General features: G+C 37.0%; 2 protein-coding genes across 3 annotated transcripts in view; one reads left to right on the top strand and one right to left on the bottom strand.

Annotated features, from left to right (window-relative positions):
- nbas (NBAS subunit of NRZ tethering complex) overlaps positions 1–9799 on the bottom strand; it is a 256303-nt gene extending 246504 nt beyond the window's left edge. For both annotated transcript variants that reach the window (XM_056269320.1, XM_056269321.1), the window contains exons 1-8: positions 9646–9799; positions 9214–9265; positions 8262–8298; positions 7707–7784; positions 6051–6098; positions 5285–5328; positions 1268–1401; positions 415–548 (exon numbers count right to left, since the gene is read on the bottom strand). In XM_056269320.1, coding sequence (XP_056125295.1) covers positions 415–548; positions 1268–1401; positions 5285–5328; positions 6051–6098; positions 7707–7784; positions 8262–8298; positions 9214–9265; positions 9646–9738 — 620 coding nt within the window. In that variant the 5' untranslated portion in view covers positions 9739–9799. The remainder of the gene's footprint in view (positions 1–414; positions 549–1267; positions 1402–5284; positions 5329–6050; positions 6099–7706; positions 7785–8261; positions 8299–9213; positions 9266–9645) is intronic.
- Positions 9800–9998: 199 nt separating this feature from the next.
- Positions 9999–16965, top strand: ddx1 (DEAD (Asp-Glu-Ala-Asp) box helicase 1). The gene is made up of 26 exons (XM_056269322.1): positions 9999–10071; positions 10157–10208; positions 10343–10406; positions 10563–10592; positions 10738–10834; positions 11120–11167; positions 11297–11380; positions 11463–11546; positions 11641–11717; positions 11790–11862; positions 12521–12597; positions 12720–12834; positions 12926–13064; positions 13160–13220; positions 13682–13780; positions 13923–14012; positions 14103–14291; positions 14375–14426; positions 14554–14700; positions 14783–14874; positions 14967–15039; positions 16148–16220; positions 16305–16347; positions 16445–16540; positions 16617–16737; positions 16827–16965. The coding sequence occupies exons 1-26, from the start codon at positions 10056–10058 to the stop codon at positions 16955–16957; spliced, it is 2223 nt and encodes a 740-aa protein (XP_056125297.1). The 5' UTR covers positions 9999–10055; the 3' UTR covers positions 16958–16965.
- The last annotated feature ends 1696 nt before the right edge of the window (positions 16966–18661 follow it).

Raw genomic sequence — 18661 nt, 5'->3', positions numbered from 1 at the left:
AAATTATCTATCTGAACTGTTGCTCCCCTACACTCCGAATCGCAGATTGCGCTCCTCACAATCGAGCATGCTGGTGGTTCCTAAAACTCGCTTAAAATCTATGGGTGACAGGGCTTTTTCCTTCTATGCACCTTTCCTTTGGAATTCTCTGCCTCTTGAACTTAGGGAAGCCCAGACTTACGCCACTTTTAAAGGTCAACTTAAGACATACTTTTTTAAACTTGCATTTACCTGTTGATGTGTTTGCTTTTAACAATTGTCTATTGTGTGTACAGCGCTTTGAGAAGCTGCTTTTAAAGGCGCTTTATAAAATAAAGGATATTATTGTTTGCTTTGCATTATTTCACTCTACAAAATATTTTTCAATCAATAGTTTTGTCTTAGCATAAAATGGCAACCTTGCTCTCCGCATACCTGACCAGATAACTCTTGAGCTGACCGCTGTAGGTGATGACCAGCAGCTCCGCTGACCACTGGGCACTGGCGGTGTATTCCAAGAACATCAGACCGGCTGCTGCATAGCTAAAATCTCCCGGGAAGCTCATGGCCTAGGGAGACAGACAAAAAGAAAGACATCAAAAAGATAGAGATGGAAGCAGAGTTTGAAAGTGACAAAAATATATGGAGTCATACAGTTCATTACACTCAGAGACTCTTTGATAGAGAGAGGGCATCTTGTGAGACTAAACTAATAGTTTCTGACAGAGAGATGGAAGAGTGTAGAGTAATGCGGGGGAGGATGAGAGCCAGACAGAGAGAGAAAGGGCCAGCAATATACTAACTGAGACCTCTCTAGCAGTGCAATCAAAAGAAACACAGAGGGGGGATTGAAAATTGGTAAAGGGGCAAGAGAGCTCTCTTTCTGATAGAGAAACTCCTCAAATGTCCTCCAAGGGCATCAGGGGGCTTAGAGCTGAAGGGAAGCAGAAAATGTGTTCCTTGCTTGGGCAGCAGAGTGGGAAAAGCCCCCTCCCGAGAGGGTCAGGCCTGCCTGGTCTACGGATCGAGAGAGAAAAAGAGCGAGAGAATGAGAGAAGAGCCCAGCAGTGCAGAGAGCCAGAGGGCAAAGCACACAAGCCTGAAATTCAGTCATTAGGAGCCAGTCATTACAGCTATCACTTATACTGAAAAAAGAAAAGAGTGCTCTTACTGTGCACAAAAAGTGGAATCAATGACAAGTTATAGTGTGTGAGAGAGAATGACTGACTGAGGAAAGGACAGACAGAGAGTATGACAGAAGGTGATAAATGCAGAACGTGTGACATACCGGTGGTATAACGAAGAGTTCGCTACCCATCAGGTCAAAAACTCGGACCGTACCGGTGCTGTCAGCGTATGCCAGCAGAGCACAATCATGACTCCACGCTACCCTGCGCCAGTGAGCGTTTGGATCCTTGGGTACTGAAGCAGGAAGGACAACAGAAATATACTGTAGTACTAAATGTATTTGGAGAAAGACTTTAAATATACATGACCATTCAAAAGTTTGGGGACAGTAAGCATTCATTTGATCCAAAAAAAAAGAAACAGTAATTGTAAAATATTATTACATTACATTATTGAAATAACCATTTTTAATATATTTTAAAATACAATTTATTCCTGTGATGGCAAAGCTGCATCATTACTCCAGTCTTCAGTGTCACATGATCCTTCAGAAATCATTCTAATATGCTACTTCGCTGCTCAAAAATTTGTATAATTATTATCATTATCATTGTTGAAAACAGTTGCTTAAAATATTTGTTGACAATTTAATTCTCACTAGAAAATTCAAAAGTTCAGCATTTTTTTATAAAAATCTTTTGAACCAAATTTAAATGTCTTTACGATCACTTTTGATCAATTTAATGCATCTTAGCTGAATAAAAGTTTTTTTTCTTTAAAAAAATAATTCTGCCCTCAGACAATAATTTCATTCTTTTAATGTGGATTTTCTTATGGTAATTTTAAATACACTCAATTTAGGGGGGGGGGTTGAATATTTAATGTAAAAGTTTAAAGTTATTAATCTATTATGCAAAGGTTCAGCATAATCTCTTTGCAGATGGGTTAATTTTTAAAGAAAAGTCAATTTAACATCGGTCTGTGAGGCCAAGACATAATTTTAGAAACCTCCACGGTCAACAGTGGTGAAATCAAACCATTGACCGCAGTCAAACAGCACCGATTCAGTGCAGGATGAGCCCAAGGCTTTTCGATTAAAGTTCAAAAGCCCAGCGTGATAAAATCTGTATACTTAAACACTAAAGTAGCACTTAAACACCAGCCGCATGATACAACAGCTTCAGGGCCTAGCAACCGTTTCATCCCAACAGCCTACATACAGAGAGCTTCAAAATGCACGCTTGAAACCATCCAGACACCGTTCATCAGACAAGAGGGGGTTAATGAAGCAGACTTTTGATTAAAAACATTTTGGCTTTGGTCCGAGCCGCACCGCTGAGATCAGATGCACACGACTCCTCACACATCAAAGCCAGTGGTTGCCATAGCAACAGTATCATCAATCCGATTCCGACCCCTGAGGTAAACGGGAAACGCAAGCATTCAGGTAGAAATGCACAGAAATATCGGTAGGGAGAGATTCAATAATTCACAATGAACGATGGCACTTAGCAAGATAAATATCGGTGGGGGAAACGCTTAAGCAGGGTCCATAAATCACCTCTCAGCTGTTAAAAGCTAATTAATCTAAGATGAACGCCGGCCCAATATTGCCTGAATTTGTGGGATGAGTGTTCTGTATGCTATCTGGGCAGATTCGCACACTGTAATTCTCATTTAAATAAAAAAAAAAAGGGGTGGAGGGGGGACAAACTGCTTTTTAGAAGCAAATAATGCAAAGTCAGGAAAGCCCATTGAGCGCATACTCACTATAAAAAACTGTATCCCTGAGATTGAAGCGCTGAGTCACTTTGTGCTCTCACAACAAGAAACCAACCTGAGGGAAATTGCGTTTGGATGAAAAACAGAGCAGCCATTCATAGTAACCAACACATGACTTTCAGTTTGGGCTGAATGCTGATCTGTATTGGTCTGTGCTGGCTGTTCACTTATCAATTACAGAAAACATCACAGAATTACCATTTGGTAGTCATGTCAATAGATATATATACGTAGATACCACATTCGACCACTCCAGACACGACGGCGCACCAGGCTCGCCGCCATCTTGCAACGGTCAGCGTGTGACGTGTCATCACTCACGGTAAAAATTACCATAGTAAAAATACAGTAATATAATGTCATGTTAGCCTGACGGCATCATCTTGTTGTATTGTGTTAGTTATGCCAAATCATCTGCTGAAGTCTATTTCATATATAGATATTCATACATGCGTACAGTTGCAGACACAGTCAACTTGCTCTCGAATATTCATCATAAAGTATGATTTTTTACTTTGAGCAATGATGGAGCTATACTTGACTTTTCTTAGGAGCATATAAAACAAAACAGCTCCTTGGACAAAATGAAATGTAATATTGTAGTAGTTATAAACAAAGGTTTATTTTAGTTCAGATTAACATTTGAGGGCAGCAATTGTATTCATAATGTCAAAATAAAACCGACGTAATGTTACTTGAAAGCATTATAGCCTACTATTCCTGCCAAACTTCCATGGCTACAGTTAGTAGTGTTACTACAGTAAATCCATGGTGAATGTTGCTGATCTGTGGACACTGGATAGTTCATTCATGGCACAATGTTTCTTCCTGGTTTCCACGTCAGCGCTGTTTGGTCCGTTAATAACAGAGAAATGTGAATGTTTCTCAGTAGAACTCGCAGCGATGTTATTACTTCAGTGGCAAATTCAAATGCTTTCTTTACTGGATCTCACGCATTGGCCGTGAGACACATGCATTTGATTGGTTTCACACGCTCACACGCCACACCCCCCATTTCTGACGTTGAAGTGTCAACCTGGTCGGTCAAATGCCTGGAAGATGAGTTTATCTATATATCTACCTGTTGAGCCCCCGTTGGAAAAGTCTCACTCCAAGCTAAACTCAAAAGTTGGCAGCTATGAAAATGTCACTACAAAAATCACTACAAAAATGTTTATGTTGTTAGGTATGCTGGTATGACAATACTTGCTGATAACTGATATTTCACATTTTTACAATATTTAATACATGTTAATTTTCTCTATATTTACATTTAGATTACCTTTCAATTCATTCTGCTTTAAGAGCTTGAGCGTTTAAAGTGGCGGACAACAAAACTGCAGCGCACACTTATTATAAATAGAATGATATAATCCGTTGGTGTGACCGCTAATAAAGTTATCGTTATAGTCATATCATATCACAGATTCACAGCGTCTACTTGTCTATTTTTCGCTTCTCTGACCAAAAATACTGATGACTCATCCTGCACTACAAAGATTTTTGTTAGGGATGCACGATACACTGGTACGATGACATTTGCAGATAACTGATATTTCACATTTTTTACAATATTTTCTATCGGCCAATGTTGGATATTTAATGCATGCTAATGCTAATTTGTACATTTAAATTGCCTTTGCATTCCCATCAGGATTACAGCACAGAACACACATTTATCTATAAAACATCACATTCTCCCCCACCAGACGAGATAGGAAGAATGAAAGAAAGCAGCGTGAATATAGAGCACAAAAGACTATGCCAATTATTCAAACACATCCATTTCATATACTTCACACTACTGGAAATTCTACCTTTATAGAACGTACTGGCTGAATGCAAATCTTCCATGAAATGAACTGAAATGAACTAGGACAGTACGAATGAAAGTGTACTGAAAGCAGACTTGCATGTCTGCAGGCCTAAGTATTCTCTGAATGATATTGCTCATAAAATATTCAATATAAATGTAAAGCCAAAGAAATATAGAGCAGAGGATAGAATAACAAGTAAAACAGTCCATTTAACCAAAGACTGGAAACTCAAAGTGGCAGATTCCATTCTCTGAAACAGCCATCGTAAATATCAAGAATACATAAAAAAATGACTTTAAGACCAAGCGGAGGTCTTGATTTAACAAACAAATAATATTGCAAAATACGGTAACACCAACATCATGAATGAATAATACACAATATACATCACCTAATTAATATTCATGAGCCAGGCTGATAAGGTTTATAACGGTTAAGTTAATGTTGTGAAGTTTTTTTTTTAACTAAAATGACGTTTTGCAAAAATCAAAATTCATAGAAACATGTTATATGCAATTTTTTTTGTTGAAAATTTGACAAAATACCCTGACATAACTAAACAAAAACATCTACTGTACCTTGGCATTTTCCTATGATGGATCCAAAGTCATCTCTAGCTGACCTGAAAGAGAGCATGAAGCACATTAGAAGCACGTCGATAAATAAGGCCCAAGGAGTTTAACTATGACGATAACAATAAAGATATTGTTCTAAAAAACGTTCTAAATATAAACTAACAACAGAAATATAATGATAAAGGGCACAGAGAAACAATATCATTGGAATCACCTTCAGAAAGATTTTTTTCCAGCTGATGAATAATGAAAACATTGCCAGCCAATCAGAATCAACTCTACTTTAAAGAACTCAAGCATTTAAAGCAACAAAACTGCAGCGCAAGCTTAGAATAAACAGAACAACATCACCCGCTAGTGTGGATGCTAATATAGTTATCGTCTTGGTGTGAATACATGAGTGTTTTGAATTCACATCAGCCTCAGTAAGTAAATGTAGTAGAATGGGGAGAAACTATAGGTTTTTTTAGATTAAGAAATTTGATATTTAGGGGTTGTTTTCAGAACATCAGGCTCCGAATTTCTTAAACCACGAAGCGTGACACTTTCAATTCTGTGTGAGCTGATTAGCTGGTGCTGGCGTAATAAATCACACCTACTGAAACTGAATTGTACATGAAAACACACATATATTTAAAAATACATCATCTGTGCCAAATCATCAATCTCAGAAATAGCTTTGCTCAGTTGAACAGCACCCGAGACAAGAGGGTGAAAAATTAACCAATTATAGAAAGGGCAAACATTTCCAATCGATGTGCAGAATTACCTAATTTCCACGCATTGGTCCTGAACCACAGCCAGGAGCTTCCCATTACTGCACAGAAGAAAAATAAATAAATATATAAACGAAATGGGGGAAAAGAAGACAGAATGATTGTGTAAGCAAACACGGGGCCAAAAATAAACATTTCTAACACAGAGAACATTCTCTTCCATCTGGAAATCAATAGCTAATTAAAGCTTGCCATCTCTGCTTATGTTGCACTGTTTTGCATAACCAGATAACTGGCAGGAACAAGAACAGTGTGGAAAAAAAATGAGTTTGATTGAGATTACGTGGCTTGCATCCACAAACAGATGTTTAATTCAAATTGGATATCTCACAAGAACCAAAGCACACAAAATAATGATTTCCTGAAAACCCACGAAACGTTTCAGGTTGCGCATGTAACCATGGTACCCTGAGAAGGGGAACGAGACACTGCATCCTCTAGAGGTCATGCTGGAGGCGTTCCCCAAAACGTTCTCTAGAGGACGCAGTGAGAGTTCCCCTTCTCAGGGTACCATGGTTACATGAGTAACCTGAGACGTTCCCCTTCTAATGACAACATGCAAACAAATAATCCGTTAGTAATCAGATTGGCGGCTCAACAGGACTGAAAAGCCTTCACGTAAACACCTAAATCAATCCGATTGAGCATGGTCCGAATTAAATTTCGATCGGATTGAAAGGAGTGGTTTGTTCCTTTTGTAATCCGGTCGAGAGAACATGTAAACACTTGATCGGATTGAAAACCGAAACTGAAAGGACTGCACATGTGCAATGACGTAAAGTGTCATATAAATGAGTGTCCCGTCATCCTAAAATTCTCCTTTCACTCAGCGTCTGTGAAGTGGATCAGAACAACTTCCCACCAGTCCTTGTTTCGGTCTCACATCCACAGACGACTGGTTTTGGGCGCGGGAAGGGGCATTTTCACTGCGTGATAAATAGGCTCTAAACAGCACAGCACAACGGTTCATATGCTCATTTACACAGAATTATGACCAGAAATGGATAAATATTAAGTCTGCTGTTTAAAACAATGTAAGAGAATAGTTAGTATGTGCAAACAGCGGGGAAACGCTGTATTCGTGCAGTGTGCGAATGTCAAAAAATCTATTCCGATTTTAAGCTTGTGACATATAAACGTGCACATCAACCCAATCACATGTTCAGTATTCATGTAAACACTACATTCAGATTCATCATACAGAATAAATTCAGTCCGATTGAAACAAAAGTTGTGCATGTAAAATTAGCCAGTGTCTCGTTCCCATTCGAAAGGGAACGTCTCAGGTTCCTCATGCAACCATGGTTCCCTGAGAAGGGGAACGAGACACTGCATCCTCTAGAGGTCACGCTGAAGGCGTTCTCCAAAATGTCCACTGGAGGACGCAGTGCGAGTTCCCATTTTAAAGGAAAACACTGTTGTTGCAGTTATAATGAACCTAAAACAACTGTAGACCCAAAATAGTCTAAATTAGGGGCACAGTATCTTATTCACTTCAGTAAGGCTGAGTCAATGAGGTGAGGATGATCAATATGCAGCACATGCTGAAGCATGAAGTGCAAAAGAGCTTTTCACACTGTAGATGAACCTGCCAAAACATGCCTGGAATAGACTGACCCAAACTCTCTGTAAAGCTTTTATGGTATTACCTTGCCAGCACCAATTGCCAGTTCACTTGTTTGGTTGCGAGGCGAACCAGCCCAGGTGGCAGAGTTGAACTGGAGGGGCTGAAATACAGAGAACAGTACAGTACAGTACAGAGACTTTACTGACAAGGCACATTAAATTGATCAAAAGTGACAGCAAATACATTTACCCATTTACAAATAAATGCTGCTCTTTCTGGTTAAGGAATCCTGAAAACAAATGTATCATGTCTACCACAAAAATATTAAGCAGCACAACTGTTTTCAACATTGATAATAATAAGAAATGCTTCTTGAGCCCAAAATCAGCATATTAGAATATGGTTTCTGAAGGATCATGTGACACTGAAGCCTGGAGTAATGATGTTGAAAATCAAGTTTTACCATAACAGGACTAATTTACATTTTAAAAAATATTAAAACAGAGAACAGATATTTTTAAATATTGTAATAATACTGTATTTTTAATCAAATGCAGCCTTGATGAGCTTGATCTATTATCAATTCTAAATACATTATGCTTCACTGTTAACACAACAAGAGGAGAGGATATCTCACCTGTACCAAAGGTAGTGCAGAATGAACCTAAAGGGTCCTGGAAGACACAATATTTAGATTTTTAACTATCATTCAAATAATATGACTGCCATTTTATGTAATTGTAGGAGTAATGCAAACCAGCTTATACAGACTTTAAGAAATATAAAAAGTGTTGTTATTGTTACCTAAATTAACATAAATTAATTAAAATAAAGGTAAAATTTTGAATATTAGATGAAAAAATGTAAAAATGTGAACTTTGAACAAATATTGCCCTGGCAACTAACTGAATTAAGTGAAAGTACTAAAAAATGCAAATGCTATATAGAAATATAAAAAATATATATTAAATGGAAAAAAATACTAAAACTGAAAATATACATAAGCTCATTCGAAATTAATTAATACAAATTATGATATAAATAACACAAAAATAACAATAAAAAATAAGAGGAAAAAATCATCTAAATTGTTTTTAATAAAAATAATAATTATACATTCTTAATATTTCTCATGATTAAACTGGAAATAATCTGACTTCACAAATAGATTTATAAGCAACTTGATTTGGACTACAAAATGTATGTGATTAGGATCAGGTATTGTATTATTCCAAAGAAGTTTATTTGATATTGAGTAAAGATGTCTGGAAAATAAACACATTCACGTTGCAACACTGTTCTCTGTAAAGCTACTTTGGAATGATGGCTGTCTCAAGCATGTGAGCTGCCGACCTAGACAACATTGGCATTGATTGCAGTCTTTACAATCTTTACCTAACTAACTAACCTAAGACATGTTCAATATTAGTGACTATAATTATGCAACCCCTCCGGATTTATATATATATATATATATATATATATATATATATATATATATATATATATATATATATATATATATATATATATATATATATTACTACATCTTGCTAACATGTTGTGCATCCTATCCTTGCTATTCATACCTGTTACTGCCTTTGCAACCAGTGAAGAGTTGTGTTCCTTCAATCCACGTAGCTGGGGGAAATAAATCAAACACAAACAGCATGATTTTACACTCACAGTATCATGTATCTACAGGACTGTTTGTATCAGCTGGCACTAGCCTGTTAAATGGACAATTTAAGCATATCAACTTGCACCTACTACCAAAACAAGCAGCTGGAGATTATACGTGACAATATACAAATACATGTATATATGAGGAGCTGTAAATCATCATGAAGATATTTATTACATAATAAAAATATTTACAGAAAATAAACCCTGGATGATGGAACTTGGTTACGTGGCTCAAAACAACTTGCGCAGAACTGATCTGATATAAAACATGTACATATTTAAATATCGGGTAAGAAAGTCATTTATTCAAAGAGAGTTGGAATATTTCGACAAACCTGCGTGTCTGTTTCGGATGGCCATTCTGTGTTAACAAGTAAATCATATAATATATTCTCCTCTTCGTCTTCCAGAATATTATCACCTGCCATGTTTTCAATGAACTGGATGGCACCCACGTCACACTACGGCGGCCTGCGAGGTACATATAAAAGGGCCGATGATCTTTTCAATTTTGCGTCTGATTATCTATAAGTTGTTTTCTCAACGTATATGTAATTAAAATATTAATGTTATTAATTTTACATTTACTTTATATATGTTCTGTCATAAAAAACAAGATCAGCGGAACTGAAGCGAGGAAGCGCAATCCGCACGGACCGGTTTTTCCTACTAGCACCCTGTCAAAGGAAACCAGCAGCACACGTTACATCCGGTGAGAGACTCGCAGTCGCAGGAGTTTGACACCATGGCAGCTTATGGCGGTGAGATTTACCTGTCAACATTTATTAATAAATTGATTGTGGTTAAACTGTTTGTGAAATTGTATCTGCTTGTTTTAACTTACAGAAATGGGAGTAATGCCTGAAATTGCACAGGCGGTGGAAGAAATGGACTGGCTGTGAGTTGTCTCCCAGTTCAAGGGTTTTCAATATTTTTGACCACACTTCGAAAACTGTCATAGTTCTTACACGCCTCATAAGTTAGTTATTCATGCATAATTAAAGTAGGTATTGATTTGATCTTCTCTTTCAGGTTGCCAACAGACATTCAGGCCGAATCCATCCCGTTGATTCTGGGTGGAGGAGACGTGCTTATGGTGAGATCACCATCATAACCAGTGGTGTGTGTGTGTGTGTGTGTGTGTGTGTGTGTGTGTGTGTGTGTGTGTGTGTGTGTGTGTGTGTGTGTGTGTGTGTGAGAGAGAGGGAGAGGATCACCACCTCTATACTCACCTGTGTGTTTATGCTCACAGGCTGCTGAGACTGGGAGTGGAAAAACTGGAGTAAGTGTGAAACCTTTCTCATAAATCTGGTGACTGTGCACTTAGTTATGAAAAATATACTGTATATGATATTTTATTAAATATATTATATATACAATGTATAGGATCAGTGAAATGTGAACACAAAATGAATGTGGTCTTGTAGGCCTTCAGTATTCCAGTCATCCAAATAGTCTATGAGACCCTTAAAGACCAGCTGGAGGGGAAGAAGGGACGCAGTGCTGTGAAGGCAGGAGGAGCAGGTATTAAACTATAATATCATCCTTCAACTAATATATATACATAGCCGCTCATATTTTACATTGACATACCATCAATAAGATTTTTTTTTTTTTTTTTTAAGAAATTTGTTCAACAGAAGACAATTAAACATGATTAACTTTACCTTCAATGTCTGAAGTATTTTTTTTTTTGAGTCGGCTAGCGAATTTCATTCCAGAAACTACTTTCCTGACATTTGCTCTCATATATTTGATTATTATTTTCAATTCATTGATTGTTGTTCCTGGATTTGTTGTCCACCCCAGTTTTCAATAAATGGCAGATGAACCCCTATGACAGAAGTCCAGCATTTGGTAAGTGTTTAACACTTATGTAAAAGGCCTAGCCTGGATTGATCCTGTACTCTTCATTGTTATTCTGCAATCTTATTTTAATATCTTTGTTGCAACAAAATTATTATATTACCTTTTTTTTTTCTTCAGCTATTGGTGCTGATGGCCTGTGCTGTCAGAGCAGAGAGTTCAAAGAATGGCATGGCTGTCGTTCAACCAAAGGAGTCACAAAAGGTAAGAGATCATCCTTTTTGAGTTTTCTGTCTAAAAACTAAGGGAATCCTGTAAGATTCATTCTTAACTCCTTTTTCTCCAGGGAGGTATTATTATGAAGTGACCTGTCACGATCAAGGGCTGTGTAGGGTGGGCTGGTCTTCTGCCCAGGCATCACTGGACTTGGGTATGTTTCAGTATGACCTCATTACATTGATCTGGTTATAACGTAACTTCAGTTATAATAATGTTTGTTATTCTGTTTTTAACCCCTCTCTTAGGAACGGATAAATATGGATTTGGCTTCGGGGGAACTGGAAAGAAATCTCACAATAAGCAGTTTGACAGTTATGGAGAGGTAAGGCATAATCAGGGCCTTTGATTTGATACTCCAGTTTTAGAGGTTTGACATGATTTATGTCTTTTCCAGGAATTCACTATGCACGACACCATCGGATGCTACATAGATGTGGATAAAGGCCATGTGTCATTCTCTAAAAATGGTTAGTTTTGTTTTATCCCTTTGAGATATTTGTATTAAATAAATGAATAACATTTCATATAATTGAGCATGTTGTCATATATATGGCATGTTGAATGTCATTCAGGTCACACTTCTGAACTGGGTCAGTAAGATGTTTTTTTTTTTAATGCTTTTATTTAGCAAGGACGGAATAAATTGATTAAAAGTGACATAAGATATTTATAAAGATTTCTATTTCAAATAAATGCTGTTCTTTTGAACTTCTATTAATCAAAGAATCCTGAAAAAAAATTTTATTAAGCAGCACAACTGTTTTCAACATTGGTAATAATGAGAAATGTTTCTTGAGCATCAAATCGGCATATTAGAATGATTGCTGAAGGATCATGTGAGGCTGAAGACTGGAGTAATGATAAAATGATAAATTCAGCTTTGCCATTACAAGAACATGATTTTTTTTCCTTCTTTTTTTTTAATGGAACAGTTATTTTAAATTGTAACAAGCCTTGGTGGTGAGCATATGTGACTTCCTTCAAAAACATTAAAATCTTACTGACCCCAAATTTTGAAACTAGTGTACATCTATAAATGTTTTGTATCACAATATTTCTTTAGTACCAGTGTACTATGCAGCCTTTAATGCAAATGCCACTGTAATTCCTGATTGGCTTTCCCAGGTAATGATCTGGGTTTGGCTTTTGAGATTCCTCAGCAGCTGAAAAACCAGCCCTTCTTTGCTTCCTGTGTGCTGAAGGTATCTGGCATATACACAACTAGCTACTCTTTACATATAATAAAAACCCTCTCGTTGCTACGTAATGTTTCTCTTGCACACCAGCTATTCTTAAAATGTGTATTTGTGTCAATCAAACACAGAATGCTGAACTGAAATTCAACTTTGGCGATGAACCTTTAAAAAACCAACCTAAAGATGGATATGTGGCCCTAAACCAGGCTTCAGATGGTCATGTGGTTAAATCCAGCCAGACAGGTGAGCTTCAAATCACAGTCATTTCTTACTGCCTGCAGGGCTTGTATTAATGTTTTCTTGCATTCTTCCTGCCATGTGTTCTTGTCCTCAGGGAGTGCTAAAGTGAGTCAGGTCAAATCCAGTTCTAACGCCCCCAAAGCTCTCATCATTGAGCCGTCTAAAGAGCTGGCTGAACAAACCCTCAATAATGTCAACCAGTTCAAGAAACATGTTGACAATCCCAAACTAAGGTGAGCTGAGATTGACATAGGAGCTGCAGTGACTTTGATTATTGTAGTGTCTGGTGATGGTTTGGCGTTAACTGAACATCATGATGTTATTGCAGGGAACTTCTGATAATTGGTGGAGTGGCTGCTAAAGAACAGCTCTCCGTTTTAGAAAGCGGGGTAAGTGTCCAAACTAAGTATACAGTACTGTCCAAAAGCTTGGGGTTAGTAAGAATTTAGGATGCATTACATGGATCAAAAGTGACAGTAAAGACATATTTCTATTTCAAATAAACGCTGTACCTTTGAACTTTCTATTCATCAATGAATCCTGTAAAAATCACAGTTTTCACACAAAAAAAGAAAGTTAAAAGTAGCACAACTGTTTTCAACATTGATAATAAGGAATGTTTCTTGAACACCAAATCAGCTTATTAGAATGATATCTGAAAGATCATGTGACACTAAAGACTGGAGTCGTGGTGGTCTTGGACTGAAAAAGGTTGAAGACCCCTGTCTTAGACTATAATATAGAATTCAAAACATTAGACTATAATACACTTTAGAACCATTTACAACATTAAACAAAGTTTACATGTATCTTTCTGTATGAATACTTTATCACTTGATTGTCCTTTTAGGTTGACATTGTGGTTGGGACCCCAGGAAGACTGGATGATCTCATATCCACAGGAAAGCTGGATCTATCCCAAGTCCGCTTCCTGGTGCTGGATGAGTGTGTATGTTGAACACTTAAGCTTATGCAATTCTGTACAGTTTAGCATTAAAGGAATAGGAGTTCTGTTGACAGCATTCATGCTTTTGATTTCACTGTAAATAACTGTAAAGTTTATTTGAAAAAATGCACCTAAAATTGTTCAGGATGGACTTCTCTCAGCTGGCTACACAGACTTTATCATGAGGGTCTACAACCAGATCCCTCAGGTGACCTCAGACGGCAAGAGACTACAGGTGATCAAAGCTCTGATGTCTGTTTTCCATGAATATGCATTAGACTTGTCAGCTACAGTTCTTCATAAATGAACCACGTGTGTTTTGTAGGTGATTGTTTGCTCTGCCACGCTGCACTCATTCGATGTAAAGAAGCTCTCAGAGAAGATCATGCATTTCCCCACATGGGTGGATCTGAAGGGAGAAGATTCGGTACCAGAAACGGTCCATCACGTGGTGGTGCCAGTCAACCCAAAAAATGACAGGCTTTGGGAGAAACTGGGAAAGAGCCACATCAGGGTACATGTCTAGCAAACATCACACTTCATTATGCCTTTGCCTAAATGTACAAAAAGTCTAAATCAGTGAGGTTGTCTTCCCAGACGGATGAAGTTCATGCCAAGGATGACACACGACCTGGAGCCAACACCGCAGGTACGAATCATCCAGAAATTTATGAAGGGTTCCATGCTTGTATTGTCAATTGTGAACATTTCAAAAGGACCTTGACTTGGTCTGATATAAAGGTCTTGCAGTGAATCATTTGATATGGCTTTATCAGAGATGTGGTCAGAGGCCATTAAGATTCTGAAGGGAGAGTATGCGATCAGAGCCATTAAGGAGCATAAGATGGATCAGGCCATCATCTTCTGCAGGACAAAGATCGACTGCGACAATATGGAGGAGCACTTCATCAAGCAGGGAGGAGGTAAGACAGGCTTTTAGCATCATTATTGAACAGCCATTATATGCCATCACATCTGGATGTAAACATTTGGCTTTTACTACAGGTCCAGACAAGAAAGGACACCAGTTATCTTGTGTCTGTCTTCATGGTGACCGGAAACCAAATGAGCGCAAATATAACTTGGAGCGATTCAAGGTAAAGAAAAAATGAATAAATCGTGCCATTGAATAACTTAATTAATTATAGTCAGTTCTTATAAAAGTATTCTTTTATCATCCTCACTTTAGAAACAGGAAGTGAAGTTTCTGATTTGCACAGATGTGGCAGCTAGAGGAATCGATATCCGTGGTGTTCCTTATGGTAAGAAGGAGGGCCAGCATTTCTCTCATTTCAGACGACTGATACTGATCATGTTCTCTTTTTACGTTTCCTATAACTAGTATACAGATTGATTTTTTATTATCATTGTTTTTTGCCACAATAATAACTATTAGTAATATATATATTTTTAATATTATTAATTGAATGTTTATTTACTGTATTTAATAGGGGTGTAACGATACTCTCATGTCACGATTCGATACATATCACGATCCTGAACTCACGATACGATATTTTTGCGATACTCCAAGACATATGGTTAAAGATTAAAATGCTAAATTTGATATTACATTGTGGGTGTAAATGAATAGGCTTGGACTTGGTGCTGGAAACCTAATGCACAGGACAATAGAGACACTAGAATCAAAAATATTGATGATTCTGAAGCTGAAAATACAGAATTATTTTAGACGAACATGCTTTCACTCTGACTAGATATATTTAAAATAATGTAGGCCACGTTTTACTGGCAACATAAGACGTTTGGCATTATCAGGATCCACAAATATTCCCCCATTGCATTATTATACATTATATTCAACATTATAGTTTAATGTAGTACTTAGAAACTCTGTAAACTTGAATTTTTTCCTCGCATAGTCATTTTAATTTTGGGTGAACTAAACACAATACATATTGTCACTATCCACGATACATATTGTTGCATTTTTGTATTGCGATATATTGTGACACGATATATTGTTACACCCCTAGTATTTAATTAAAAAAAATTGTATTATTTATTTTGGTTTTATTATTAAATAAATCATCATTAATTTATAAATGGATGAATATACTATTAATATTCATGCCAATTTGATTTGCAAAATGATTGCAATTGTTTAACTGTCAAGGTTAAAATGCTATGATTGACTCTTACTTAATTTATGCAAATAATAAATGCATAACCCATGAACAGTTGTTTTCTGTTAAATGCACAGAGGTGCAAAATGGTGTTGTTGGGTGCTGTTTAACAAATCCAGCAACGTGTCATTTATTAATAGATAAAAAAAGTTAAAAATTCAATCAAGCCTATCTGAAATGAATTAAAAAACGGAAAATTGCAATATTGTGTTCTGTTCTGCAGTGATAAACGTGACTCTGCCGGATGAGAAGCAGAACTATGTTCATCGCATTGGAAGAGTTGGCAGAGCGGACAGGTGACGGCCAGCGTTTGTTTTGTATCATTACGTGTAGATTGCAATCTGTCAGTGTTTGTGTGAATATTTGTGATGTCTCTACAGGATGGGTTTGGCTATATCCCTGGTTGCAATGGAGAAAGAGAAAGTAAGTGGGAAGTACAGGAGAACTGGTGTAAAAGTATAAATGTATTTTGATTTTGTGTTGTTAATTGTGTGTTTGTGTGTGGGGGTGGTGCACACAGGTGTGGTACCACGTTTGTGCCAGCAGAGGGAAAGGCTGCTACAACACCAGACTCAAAGAGAGCGGAGGATGCACTATTTGGTACAACGAGAAAGAGGTGAGAACTGCATTTACATGACATTAACAATATTCTAGCTTATTTTATCCTTATTCTAATTGTGCTTCTGTTTTAGTTGTTGTCAGAAATCGAGGAGCATCTGAAATGTACCATTACTCAGTGTGAACCTGACATCAAAGTACCTGTTGATGAATTTGACGGCAAAGTGACGTACGGGCAGCGCAGGGCTACGGGGGGTGAGTGTTTTCAGATGTCATGTTTGTAGGCCATTCACGTTGTATTTCTATAACTTATCTCCATATCTATTCCCACCCCCACACCCCAGGTGGTCTCTATAAGGGCCATGTGGATATATTGGCGCCGACCGTACAGGAACTGGCCAACCTGGAGAGAGAGGCACAAACTTCCTTCCTTCAACTCAGCTATCTGCCCAACCAGCTCTTTAAAGCATTCTAGAACACACTCAAATAATCGCAAATGAAGACGCTAGAAGACAAGAATGTTCATCACTAAGTTTACGTAATGTATTTAATTTCTGGTTCATGTGGTTTGAATGCAAATTTCAAATTTGCTTGTGCTATTATTGACTTTTTTTGATCAAATGATTATCGATTTTCTTTAATATTTTAAATATTGAAGAAATGTAAAAATTGGTTTTGTTTTTCCAAAGCATTGTTAATTATGCAAGTGGTCAACCTGAAATAAATGAAAAGAGCATAATGCTTCTGTTTTCTTCAGTTATTGTGTTTAGAACATATAAGCAGAGCTCATCTTTTCAGTATTTGAGAAAACTCAGGTGAAATTTAAATTTAATCAAATGCAAAGAGGCAGTTGATGGAAAATTGTATTTTTTACTAAAACTATCCAAAAATGTAATATTTTTAATATTATTTTCATATAATTAGAGCTAAATAATCTTTTATTATTTATATTTTAATATATTTGATTATACTATAGGCTACTAATCACAATAAGCGTACGTTAAATAACGTACGCCAAATAACAAGCACATGAAAATTAAAGATTTTTTCAAACAATATTTTAAAATGCTGAAAAAAGTTTGTTTATATTAAATGTATATGATTATGTAATCTATAGGGTTTTTTGCCTAATAATGCAACAATTTCAGTCAACCATACTCACTATGCTCCAGTGCCTAATACTAACACTAGATGGCGGGCTTGTCCTAATGGAGAGACGTCCACTCTCTTAGAACTGCTGAGACGTCCATTGTACGGTTCATGTCATACGCACTACTTCTATTTATAGTAGAGAAAAGTCCAAAAGAGGGCAATAAAGTTAAAAGTCATTAATAATCTAAAATTGCATCACTGTACTCGCAGTAATCCAGCGCGCACGTGTTATTGCAGTCTCCTGTTTAAACTCAAAATCACACACACAGGAGGACATCTCTGTAATTATACCCAAACTAACAGCAGTGCTCGTAAACAACCCTGCATTTTAAACTAATCCACACCAGACCACACACACACCTCAACTTACATTCCTACCCTAAATTCTATTACATAATACGGTTACTTATGGATTCATACAACAGATGGGACATCACAGAGCCTGTCAGTACATAAACACTCTGATCAAGTTCCTGGCCATAATATTCAACTTCTGTCCTAAACCAGAACCAACGTATCAAAAGTAAGATGTTTAAAAGTTTCTATTTATCTTTTTTTTTTTTTTTTTTTTTTTACTTCTCTTTTCATGTTATGTAACTGCAGTAGCTCTGTATATATATATATATGAGTGTGTGTGTATGTTTCCACTCCCAAGCATCTTTGGGAGCAAATGGTTTCCAGCTGCCAGAGCCAGTCTTATTTCCAATGGTGAAACGGTGACACTATACGTTTGTCTGCCTTTTGCTCACTTCCTAAACCCTGCAGTCTCACACTTAACCCATTCAACATGCTTCTCGACAAACTAATGACACATTTCAGACAGATAATATTGCATTTGTCTCATGTCTGAAGGCCATTTTCTTCACATAAATGGTAAAAAGGTGCAGAAAGAACAAAGATTAGACAATGTAAAAATGTAACCAGGGGCCCACAGCAAGATTAAAAGCATGTCCAGATGGAATCTTGTCTTTTTTGTGATAAATATCTGTGGAATTGATTTAAATGTGTTAAAGGGAGCAACTGGCCT

The sequence above is a fragment of the Rhinichthys klamathensis genome, unplaced genomic scaffold (genome assembly GCF_029890125.1).
Source record: "Rhinichthys klamathensis goyatoka isolate OS25496 unplaced genomic scaffold, OSU_Roscu_1.1 h1tg000281l_1, whole genome shotgun sequence".
Lineage (NCBI taxonomy): Eukaryota > Metazoa > Chordata > Actinopteri > Cypriniformes > Leuciscidae > Rhinichthys > Rhinichthys klamathensis.
Note: the sequence above shows the minus strand (reverse complement) of the source record. Positions and strands in the feature narration are given on the sequence as shown.

Excerpts from the sequence above, each read along its gene's own strand:
- ddx1 (XM_056269322.1), top strand. Across the intron at positions 11,547-11,640 it reads CCAGGCATCACTGGACTTGG|GAACGGATAAATATGGATTT; the intron begins GTATGTTTCAGT and ends CCCCTCTCTTAG. Across the intron at positions 13,221-13,681 it reads TCTCCGTTTTAGAAAGCGGG|GTTGACATTGTGGTTGGGAC; the intron begins GTAAGTGTCCAA and ends TTGTCCTTTTAG.